The sequence below is a fragment of the Microcaecilia unicolor genome, chromosome 3 (assembly GCF_901765095.1).
Source record: "Microcaecilia unicolor chromosome 3, aMicUni1.1, whole genome shotgun sequence".
In the NCBI taxonomy this organism is placed as follows: Eukaryota; Metazoa; Chordata; class Amphibia; order Gymnophiona; family Siphonopidae; genus Microcaecilia; species Microcaecilia unicolor.
Window position 1 is genome coordinate 371,247,391 of NC_044033.1, and position 12,609 is coordinate 371,259,999.

Here is a 12,609-nt window from a genome sequence, read left to right on the forward strand (position 1 = left end):
GGGTAGAGAATCTGGATGAAGGCTGGGGAGGGGGGCCATGAGAGAAACTGGGGGAGAGGCTGGGAAGGGGGACATGAGAGAAACTGGGTGAAGGGTAGGGAGGGGGCATGGGACAAACTGAGTGAAGGCTGGGGAAGGGGGCGCATGACAGAATCTGGATGAAGGCTGGATCCATGCTGTGAGTAAGCACTATTAATTGATAAATATTTTTTAATCATTGCCCACTCCTAGTTATAAATATGAACAGAGGTATAGTTATAAAGGCACTGGTGAGAATCCAGGTAGGCAAACATAGCTGGGGTGAAATGAAGGATGATGCAGAAAAAGCACATCAAGTGGACTAAAAAGTTCACATCAGGTGCTTTATTTAAAATCAAGTGGTGGACTCGACACGAATCGTGTTTTGGCAACAAAGGCCTGCCTCAGGAGTCCCTGTAAGTTGTAGTTGTATGGCTATATAGCGTTCTGCAAATCACAAAAGCAAAAGTCCTCAGAAGAGTATATAAAAACACTGGAGCGATGTAGCATAAAGTCGCAGCAGAATCCAGGTAACCTGCTGACAGCTGTACCTCTGTTCAGGGGTGGAGGAGTAGCAGGCTAAGACCCAGGGAAGCCAAGCCTCGGATCGTACTTGTTCAAAATGACAAAAGTGTCAGTAGATAAAACACTTCACCTTCCTTTGCCACATGTATAAAACATAGGGCCATGTTTGCTAAACTGCACTAGAGGCGCGCTAGCCTTTTTTAGTGCGCGCTAACCGTGTAGATGCCTATAATATTCCTTTGGGCGTTTACACGGTTAGCGTGCGCTAATTTTTATCAGGTGCTAAAAACGCTAGCGCAACTTAGTAAACAGGAACCATAGATTGTAAGCCATCTTGGAACAGGGAAATACCTGCTGTACAGAAGCAGGAGAAAGGGAACACAAAGAACAAAGGATCAAGCCAAAATGTTGGAAAAAAAGCACAATGGACCTTCAAGAGTGGGTTGGCATCAAAATGTTTGTTGGTGATCTAACACGGTCCATGTTTTGGCGGAACGTCTGCGTCAGGGGTCTAATAAAACACATAAACATAATGAACATAATCCTAAATAAAAAATCTAGATAAAAATAAAAAGTATCGGCAAACATGTACAAACATTACATCAAACATCACGTTATGTAAAATAAATAAATATAAAATTAATTTCATCATCAAAAATGTAATAGGCGGAAGTGTCTAAACATTCAAAAAACCCAAAACGAGTAAAGAGAATGTCTTACCTTGGTGCAGTAGACTATCTCTTGAGAAAAACCCAATAAAGAGACCTGAATCTGAGCACAAAGACATACAAAATATATATTTACATGCACACTTCAAAAGTTGTAAATGAGTAAAAATGAAAATGTTCACAGTTTCATGCATTCTTTCAATGATTGTATGACGCTAAAAAAAATCCATATGAAAAAAGAATATAGACTACGTGACTATACAATGAATTAAAGTGTCATGCAAAACTTAAAATTATTATCTTAAAAAATACATGAATTGCATAAGGTGCATAGCAATTACAATCTTATGAATAAACAGTGAAAGAGTAAATGTGAAAATTTTTTTGAAGCTTTATAAACCACACTGTGAACAGTCTGAGAAACTCATCATACCACCAGTGGGACCGCAGTGAATTGGTATTTCTAAACAAATGAAGATGACCACATCGATATGAAAGCCTACATGTCATTGAAACTAGTGAGTTATATCTACTGTGTCCGCGAAAAAAGTGAGCCCCCTAACCATTTTGCAATAACACCCTCTAACCTGCACCGAATTAATTAAAATTTTGCTTGCTCAAGTGGCATCTGAGTCACCGATGCCAAATTACATAGGAATCCCTCGTTCCATTTAAGAGATTTTTAATTTTTACAGACTGCTGTCACAAATCTCAGTTTCCGACATGACTTGCTAACATCATCCATGAAGTCATTGCGCATTGATAAACAAACAAAATGTTGTCAAAAGAAGATCGCGTTTTAATTAAAATGCTTAGAGCTGAAAAAGGATATGGTGCTCAAAAATTAATGGCTGAATTTCCGAGGAAAAACTGGTCTCTTGCTTCTGTGAAACTCTTAACTTTTAGGTAGTGTTCTTTAAAATTTGACATCTCGGTAACATTAAGGTGGATTTCTACGAAACCACACAACATAGGTATCACTTTTGGGCTCATTTTCGAAAGAGAAGGACGCCCATCTTTCGACATAAATCGGAAGATGGATGTCCTTCTCACAGGGTCGTCCAAATTGGTATAACCGAAAGCCGATTTTGGACGTCCCCAACTGCTTTCCGTCGCAGGGATGGCCAAAGTTCGAGGGGGCGTATCGGAGGCGTAGTGAAGGCGGGACATGGGCGTGCCTAACACTAGGATGTCCTCGACCCATAATCGAAAGAAACAAGGACGTCCCTGACGAACACTTGGACGACTTTACCTGGTTGTGTTTTTCTTATTACCAAGGCACAAAAAGGTGCCCGAAATGACCACCAGAGAGAATCAGGGATGACCTCCCCTTACTCCCCCAGTAGTCACTAACCCCCTCCAGCCCTCAAAAAACATCTTTCAAAATATTGATTGCCAGCCTCAGATGTCATACTCGGGTCCATCACAGCAGTCTGCAGGTCCCTGGAGCAGTTTTAGTGGGTGCAGTGCACTTCAGACAGGCGGACCCAGGCCCATTCCCCGCCCCCCCACCTGTTACGTTTGTGGAGGAAACAGTGAGTCCTCCAAAACCCATCACAAACCCACTGTACCCACATCTAGTTGCCCCCCTTCATCTGTAAGGGCTACAGTAGTGGTGTACAGTAGTGGTTTTTAGGGGGGTTTGGGGGGCTCAGCACACAAGGGAGCTATGTTCCTGGGAGCAATTTATGAAGTCCACTGCAGTGCCCCCTAGGGTGCCCGGTTGGTCTCCTGGCATGTCAGGGGGACCAGTGCACTACAAATGCTGGCTCCTCCCATGACCAAAGGGCTTGCATTTGGTCGTTTCTGAGATGGACGTCCTTGGTTTCGATTATCACCGAAAATCAGAAATTACCAAGTCTAGGGACGACCATCTCTAAGGACGACCAAATTTCAGGATGTGGGTGTCCCTCACCGTATTATCAAAACGAAAGATGGACGTCCATCTTTCGAAAATACGGGTTTCCCCGCCCCTGGATGGGGACGTTTTGAGAGGACATACAAATTGAAATGAGGATTTCCCTTTCGATTATGCCCCTCTTTTTGTGTATGTAAAATTTTAATTAATTTGGTGCAGGTTTGTGGTTATTGCAAAATGTTTAGGGGTCTCACTATTTTCCAGAAACAGTGTATATAATTTTTTTTGTATATCTTTTTAATTATGCTCAGATTCAGTCTCTTGGATTTTTCTCAAGAGAGAGTGCATTGCACCAAGGTATAACATTCTCTTAACTTGTTTTGGGGTTTTTTTGTTTTTTTTAACATTGTTTAGACAGCTTCCACCTATTAATTTTTTGATGCTGAAATTTAATTATTTTACATGACATAATGTTTGATGTAATGTTTAAATCAAAACGCCCAACGCTCACATGAATTCTTCTTCAATAGCTTTATTAGTAAACAGTTCTCATAATGTCACAGACAGACCGACAGGCCGTTTCAAAACTGCATCAGGGCGGTCCTATAAATAAACAATCAAATTTTCACAATATCATACAAACCAAACATTTTACACTGAAATATCCTATATAATAAGTCTTACCTCCAACGTTCTATGCGTCTTGCTGCCTGTGTCCGTGGCTTCTTTGGAGTTGGTCTGCTAGGCTCTGTAGCTCAGGTTGACGTGACACACAGCACTGACCAACCGCATGATAGCAGCACGAGGCCCCGCCCTCGCTGCCACGCCCCCAAGGTTGCTGCCGCTCGCCCCTCCACCCCCCCCCCCGATGTCGCCGCAGCTACTGCTCCACCCCCCCTGAGGTCGCCGCTGGGCCCCCTGCATTGAAATCCCCTCCAGCCACCCATGTCCAGCGACTCTCTCCCCTGCCCCCCTCCAGCCACCCAGGTTGTCCAGCGAATTCTTCGGGGCAGGCAGGAAAGATCCTCAGTCTTGCCTGCCCGCTGCTGGATCGCTCTTCAAAATGGCCGCCGAGACTTCAGCTGGAAGTCTTGGCGGCCATTTTGAAGAGCGATCTGGCAACGGGGGAGGGTCAGCTCCGGCAGCGGGCAGGCAAGACTGGGGATCTTTCCTGCATGCCCCGAAGAATTCGCAGGACAACCTGGGTGGCTGGAGGGGGGTAGGGGAGAGAGGAGAGTCGCTGGACATGGGTGGCTGGAGGGGGGCAAGGGAGAGAGGAGAGTCGCTGGACTTGGGTGGCTGGAGGGGGGCAGGGGGAGAGGAGGGTCGATGGACATGGGTGGCTGGAGGAGGGTCGCTGGGCATGGGTGGCTGCTCACAGAGAGTCTGTGTATCGCACATATACTCTCTCTGTCTCACACACTCTCTCACACACACACTGTATCTGTGTGAAACACACTTTCTCTCTGTCACACTCGTGTCTCAGATACGCAGACACACACACTCTCTCTCTCTCACAGACACACTCGCACCCAGTTTCACTCTCTCTGTCACACACACGCACCCAGTCTCACTCTGTCACACACACACAGTTTCACTCTCTCTGTCACACACACATGCACCCAGTCTCACTCTCTGTCACACACACACACGCACCCAGTCTCACTCTCTCTCACGCAGTCACTCTCTCACACACTCTCTCAAACATACACACTCCGAGGAAAACCTTGCTAGTGCCTGTTTCATTTGTGTCAGAAACGGGCCCTTTTTACTAGTTTTACATAAAAACTTTACAAGTACTCACTTTAAGCCACAACATAATGTCCCATCATTTCTTTCAAAATGGCGCCAACTTGAGGGCGTTAACTTTTATAGGATCAGCTGATCACAGAACACCAATCAAAAATATGCAGTAGTGAATCCCAATCCAAATTTAGATTTAAGCCCACTGGGAACACAGTACTCAATTTGAAGATCCAACATTGCTCTTTGTAATTGAATATAGCTTGGATTATACCTATTGGTAATGTACTGCATGGACGGTTCCAATGGTGCAAAGTCACCTTTGAAAGGCTGGAATGGAAAGTTCCTTCTACAGGCCAGATACTACTACCTGTGCTTCTTCTATCATAGTATATGTCATACAGTGTCCTTGTGGTAATAATGATGCAGTTGTTCATTATGTCAGAGGAGGACATTATACAGGCTGTTCAACCACAGCATGCTATCCCAGAGAACACCAGTGACAATGATGATGATGTGCTAACTATGAAAATTTCACCTGTTGAAGCAATTGCTGCTCTTGATAGAGTTATCAGACTTATGCAGGAACAAGGGATAGAACCTTTGGAAATCGTGCACCTAAGACTAATGAGAGATTTTGCAAGAAAAAAATAGTTACCCTGTAACAGCTAAATATTACCAACTTTGAAAAATATTGTACTGTAGAGTTTTGTTTTGTTTTTTAACAATTTGTTGCAGAAATAACTGTATATCGTCTGTCAATACGGTGTGCCACTGTACATTTAAAACAAATCAGAGAAATTCTCATTCAGGGGATATTTGTTCTGAAATTTATTGCCGGAGGCTGTGTTAAAAGCAGTTATAGCTGGCTTAAAAAAGGTTTGGACACATTTAAGGAAGAAAAGCTCGTGAACCCAGGATTTTTGCAAGGATATTAGCTGCCATAGGCAAATTTTGAGCCTTGTAGTCTCCTGCTCTCATGCCATGAAAGTTTTTAGGCCCCTTGGGGAGGGTCTCCCCCCCCCCCCCAAACAATTATTCCCAGAATAATTTAGGTAGATGGGCTATTAGCTGTTTGCTTTGCCCACTCAATGCTAGTAAAAGTATTTCCTTTTGAGACTCTGGAAACAGGATACTGAGCTAGACCCTTGGTCTGGTCAAGTGTGGCAATTCTTATATTCTTGTATTATGTTATTTGAGTTTGTGGAATTGTCAGGACTTATCCCCTCTGGCCTCATGAAAAAGTTTTCAGAAGCACTGACTTCTTCCTATTATCTGTGCTCACATCCAGCCTCCCTAGGGCTATGTACCGACTACATGGAAAGCCACCACTATAAGACCTAAACTTAAAGGCATCATCAAATCTTCAAATGACTAGCAATAGGACGGAAATTGTCACAATCTTACCCTTACAGCCAAAATAGCAGAATCAATTCAATCACAACTATAGGACTTTCTTGAGAAAACTAATGTGCTTCAGCTTAACCAAACTGGATTCAGACACCACCATAGTACAGAAAGAGCTATGCTGGGCATTACCACTTAAATCTACTACCACCTAGATCACACTAAATCTATTCTCCTTCTTTCCATAGGCCTTTCTGCTACCTTTGTTCTGGACGATCACAGAAACAGCTATGCTGGGCATTACCACTTAAATCTGCTACCACCTAAATCACACTAAATCTGTTCTCCTTCTTTCCATAGACCTTTCTGCTACCTTTGTTCTGGACGATCACAGAAACAGCTATGCTGGGCATTACCACTTAAATCTGCTACCACCTAAATCACACTAAATCTGTTCTCCTTCTTTCCATAGACCTTTCTGCTACCTTTGTTCTGGACGATCACAGAAACAGCTATGCTGGGCATTACCACTTAAATCTGCTACCACCTAAATCACACTAAATCTGTTCTCCTTCTTTCCATAGACCTTTCTGCTACCTTTGTTCTGGACGATCACAGAAACAGCTATGCTGGGCATTACCACTTAAATCTGCTACCACCTAGATCACACTAAATCTGTTCTCCTTCTTTCCATAGGCCTTTCTGCTACCTTTGTTCTGGACAATCACTCTCTTCCACTGCTAAACGATAATGTTCTTGTTTGGTTCGTCTCTTATCTATCAAATTGTATTTATACTGTTCAAGTTGATGGATCTACTTCACCGCCTTTTACACTTGCCCTAGCACCCACACTATTTAACATTTTACTGGTACCCCTCCTGACACTGCTCCAATCACTAGACTAGTCTTGATTTGGGATTTCCTCACCTACCTCCCTCCCCACACACTGTCACCGAAGCCGCTGTTGCTACTTCCCTCCTTTTTTCTCCTCATGCTGTCACCCAAGCCACTGCAGCTGCCCAAGTTCTCTGTGTTAGCGCAGGCAAGAAAGTCTCTCTATTGGCATGTAGCTGGAACAGGAACTGACTTCGGGGGGCAGGACTGGCAGACAAGCAAGAAGGTTTAATAGACAGAAGTGGAAGTGAGCCGCCTATCTAGTCCACTGTAAGCAAGTAAGCCAGTTTGGTTAATCTGTGTGTTCACTTCCCCCGCGCCGCCGTCATTGCCATACACAAACAAAGGAAGCAAACCTATGAGCTGCTGCTTTCCACGATGTCGTTCTTTATTGTTGGTCCACATCTGTAACAAGTCTAAAGCTATTTCAGTTGGATAGGCAATGTCTTAAAAGGTGGAGGAGAAAAGAAATAACAACTGAATATCACTAAAACCGAGCTTATCGTCTTTCCACCAAAACCCACTTCTCCTCTTCCTCCACTTTCTATCTCAGTTGATAACACCCTCATCCTCCCCGTCTCATCTGCCCACAACCTCGGAGTCATCTTTGACTCCTCTCTCTCCTTCTCTGCGCATATCCAGCAGATAGCCAAGATCTGTCGCTTCTTCCTCTTTAACATCAGCAAAATTCGCCCTTTCCTCTCTGAACACACCACCCGAACTCTCGTCCACGCTCTCATTACCTCTCGCCTTGACTACTGCAACTTACTCCTCACCGGCCTCCCACTTAGTCATCTATCCCCCCTTCAGTCTGTTCAGAACTCTGCTGCACGTCTCATATTCCGCCAGAACCGATATACTCATATCACCCCTCTCCTCAGGTCACTTCACTGGCTTCCGATCAGATACCGCATTCAATTCAAGCTTCTCCTTCTTACCTACAAATGCACTCAGTCTGCTGCCCCTCACTATCTTTCTACCCTCATCTCCCCTTACGTTCCCGCCCGTAACCTCCGTTCACAGGATAAATCCCTCCTCTCAGTACCCTTCTCCACCACCGCCAACTCCAGGCTCCGCTCATTCTGCCTCGCCTCACCCTATGCTTGGAACAACCTTCCTGAACCCTTACGCCAAGCCCCCTCCCTGCCCGTCTTCAAGTCTTTGCTTAAAGCCCACCTCTTCAATGCTGCGTTCGGCACCTAACCCTTACCGTTCAGTGAATCCAGACTGCCCCAATTTGACTGCCCCTATCGGACCGACCGTTCACTTGTCTATTAGATTGTAAGCTCTTTGAGCAGGGACTGTCTCTCTTTGTTAAATTGTACAGCGCTGCGTAACCCTAGTAGCGCTCTAGAAATGTTAAGTAGTAGTAGTAAAACAGCTTCACAAACTATTGTAGCTGGTAGAAACAACAATTATAAACTCTGTAGCAATTTTTCTTCACTGTTCTATACTATGTGTGGCACCATCTAGTCAGCCAGTAAAACATAGACTGACAGACATAAGTCAAGGATTAAAACTGGGACAATGACAGCCCCATTGGTTGCGCATTGGGTTGATTAAAAACATTATTTTGGATAAGATCACAGTGGGATGGGAGGGTGGCGATATAGTAGATATATACAAAGAGCAATGTTGGATCTTCAAATTAAGGGCTGTGTTCCCAGCAGGCTTAAATCTAAATTTGGATTGGGATTCACTGTTGTAGATTTTTGATTGGTGTTCTGTGATCAGCTGATCCTATAAAAGTTAGCGGCCTCAAGTTGGCGCCATTTTGAAAGAAATGATGGGCATGAGTTTATATGTTGTGACTTGACATGTTTTGTTTTTTTGTCCAATATTTTAGTGTAAAATATTTGGCTTGTATGATGATATGAGAATTTTATTGTTTATTTGTAGGACCACCCCTGATGCAGTTTCGAAACAAGGCCTTGTTGGTTGGTCTGTGACATTATGAGAACAGTTTACTAATAAAGATATTGAAGAAGAAGAATTCATGCGAGCATTGGGCGTTCTGTTTGATTTAAAGGTTGAGCCTTCACCTGACAGAACACGTCTGCTATCTGCAATTTGGATTGATGTAATGTTTATACATGTTTGCTGAAACTTTTTATTTTTATCTAGATTGGTTTTTTTTTAAGTGTTCATATGTTTTTGTCTTTTATTAGACCCCAGGCTCAGGCATTCCATCAAAACATGGACTGGGTCGGGTTACCAATAAGCATCACTTTGATGCCAACTCACTATTGAAGGTCCATTGTGCATTTTTTTCGACATTTTGACTTGTACCTATATGTGATTCACTTGGAGATAAGATATGCCTCTCATAGCTGTTTTTCTCTTGTAGACTGGATCTTTGGAACTGTTCCTTGACCCATTTAGACAACGAGTTGCAAAATGCCAGAACTGCTGTTATTCTGTAAGTAGTAATGATATTTGACAGAAATGTGTTCCCTTCTGCTCTGACTTCTGTCACAGGGTCTGTCAAGCAAACAGGTTTGGGGAATTACCAAATGTACCAAACACTGATGCTAGGATGCCCAGTGCAGGGCTATGAATGGAAGCTCAAGTCTGTGCTGCTTGTAAGTTTTCGGGTTGGGAACCCCTGCCAGCAAAGGTACCTTGCAGTGGTGGTGGGGAGGGTCGGCAGGGGGGGTCGAAAGTAGAGGGGGCCTGGACTAAATCTGCGGGGGCCCATGCCCCCGTGGCCCCACCTAGCTACACCCCTGATTTATGCATGAAGATTTACACCAGGGTTTAGTTGGTGTAAATCCTCGTGTCTAAAGTTAGGCACATTTCCTGGTGCTAAGCTGAAGCTGTTGGCTCAGAGTATTAGATAATGGCCTGATTGAGGGGGCTAGAATGGGGACCCAATTTTCTAAGATCTCGTAATTTGCTGTGTACAGTTGTAAAGACATTTGAGTCCCTGAGATTCCTGGTAGCTGAATTGGAAAGGTTTGGAGAGGTTTCAGGGATTAAAGTGAACATACTGAAATCTGAATTATCAAACATTAATCTTCCTAAGGTGATAGTTAAGAGTGTTGAAGAACAATTTTATTTTAAATTTGCATATCAGTATTGCAGTAGATAGGGACCACCTGTATATGTTTAATTACTGTATATACGGTACTCATAACACTAGTCGAGTTAGTTTCCCCCCGTAAAACTGTTCTCGAGTATAAGCTGGAGAGGATGGGTTATATTCAAATATATTCTTTCCTCCCCTGTAGTATCCTGCAATTTATCCCTTTCTCCTTCCCCTTTAGTGTTCAGCAGTTTTGCTTTCTTCCTCTCCTCCCCCCCCCCCCCAAAAAAAAAAAAATCTGCAGGCAGTGACTGATAAAATCTGCACCCTGGTTCATAAAATCATTCATGGAGAGGCCCCAATATACAGTGATACCCCATCAGCAAATAGCCTCGTGAATTACTTCAAAGAAAAAATCACAAAGTTACGTACTACGATACCCAACAACACAACTGATTATGCAAACCTCCTTGAGGGTCTAAACCAACACACGGGGAATATCCAGCAGACCGATCATGGACCAACTTCGATTCACTATCGATCGAAGAAATTTCTCAATCACTCAAAAGATACGACAAATTGTAATGCAAACTGGACATCTGTCCTAATATTCTTATAAGATCTGCCCCCCAGCAATTCATAATAGACCTCACGAGACATCTAAACTACATGCTACAAAATGGTCTCTTCCCAAAGGACAAAGGAAATATACTACTCACCCCCCTACCTAAAGACGCAAAGAAAAGTACAAACGATGTAACCAACTATCGCCCAGTAGCATCTATTCCGCTCATAACCAAACTCATGGAAGGGGTAGTGACGAAACAGCTCACTAACCACTTAAATAAACACTCAATTCTACATGAATCTCAATCAGGATTTTGATCGAATTACAGCACAGAAACTGTACTAGTAACTTTAATGAACAAATTTAAATGTACAATCGCAACCGGGAATAACATACTCCTCCTCCAATTTGACATGTCCAGTGCCTTCGATATGGTCAACCACGGAATATTATTATACATCCTGGAATACTTCGGAATTGGAGGTAATGTTTTTAATTGGTTTAGAGGATTCCTGACAACAAGATCCCACCAAGTAACAACTAACGCAAAGACATCCGACCCATGGAGACCGGAAAGCGGAGTCCCCCAAGGATCCCCCTCTCACCAGCCCTCTTTAACCTGATGATGATAACCCCTAGCCAAGATATTAGACAATCATAAGCTCAACCCATACATATATGCAGATGATGTTACGATTTACATCCCATTTAAACATGACCTAAAGGAAATCACCAACGAAATCAACCAAAGCTTCCAAATAATGCACTCTTGGGCGGATGCATTTCAATTGAAACTCAACGCAGAAAAAACACAATGTCTTATAATCACCTCACAACACAATACAAATAAATTCACTACCCTAATCACCTCAAACTTTTCCCTTCCCGTCTCAAACAACCTGAAAATTCTGGGAGTCACCATTGACCGAAATCTCACACTTGAAAATCATGTGAAGAACACAACTAAGAAAATGTTCCAGTCTATGTGGAAACTCAAAAGAGTAAAACCTTTCTTCCCAAGGGCCATTTTTCAGAACCTGGTACAGTCAATGGTACTAAGCCACCTGGATTACTGCAGTGCACTCTTTGCCGGCTGTAAAGAACAGACCATCAAAAAACTTCAAACAGCCCAAAATACCGCAGCCAGACTCATATTTGGGAAAACAAAATATGAAAGTGCAAAACCCCTAAGAAAGAAACTAGACTGGCTCCCACTTAAAGAACGTACCGCATTCAAGATCTGCACGATTGTCCACAAAATCATTTACGGTGATGCCCCGGCATACATGCTAGACCTCGTGGACCTACCACCCAGAAATGCCAAGAGATCTTCCCGCACCTTTCTTAACCTACACTTCCCCAGCTGTAAAGGACTAAAATACAAACTAGTACATGCGACCAGCTTTTCTTATATGAGCACGCAGATATGGAACTCACTTCCAACTCACTTGAGAACGATCAAAGAACTAACTTAACTTTCGCAAATCCCTGAAGACTTACCTTTTAACAAAACTTACCACGAGAATCCCTAACTAACTATAACAAAACACCTACCCAACTTTACTCAGAATGTATCTTCCTACAGCTGATTAACCAAATCCTCTTACCTTCATTGACTTCTTTGTAACACCTTACTCACACAGCTTAAACTAATTGTTCTGATTTCTGTCATTACGTTGTGCCGGTGGTGGTGGGAGGCGGGGCTGGTGGTTGGGAGGCGGGGCTAGTGCTGGGCAGACTTATACGGTCTGTGCCCTGACAATGGCAGATACAAATCAAGGTAAGGTATACACAAAAAGTAGCACACGTGAAATTATCTTGTTGGGCAGACTGGATGGACCATGCAGGTCTTTTTCTGCCGTCATCTACTATGTTACTATGTAACTATATTATTTAACCTGGAGTGACGATGCCATAACAGGTCTTTGTAAGCCACATTGAGCCTGCAAATAGGTGGGAAAAT

At 43.3% G+C, this 12,609-nt stretch overlaps 1 protein-coding gene across 1 annotated transcript in view; it reads left to right on the top strand.

Moving 5' to 3' along the window:
* The window catches only part of ATRAID (all-trans retinoic acid induced differentiation factor), a 78,277-nt gene that overhangs the window by 28,999 nt on the left and 36,669 nt on the right, over positions 1 to 12,609 (top strand). Inside the window, exon 4 of the mRNA XM_030198572.1 lies at positions 9,401 to 9,472. Coding sequence (XP_030054432.1) covers positions 9,401 to 9,472 — 72 coding nt within the window. The remainder of the gene's footprint in view (positions 1 to 9,400; positions 9,473 to 12,609) is intronic.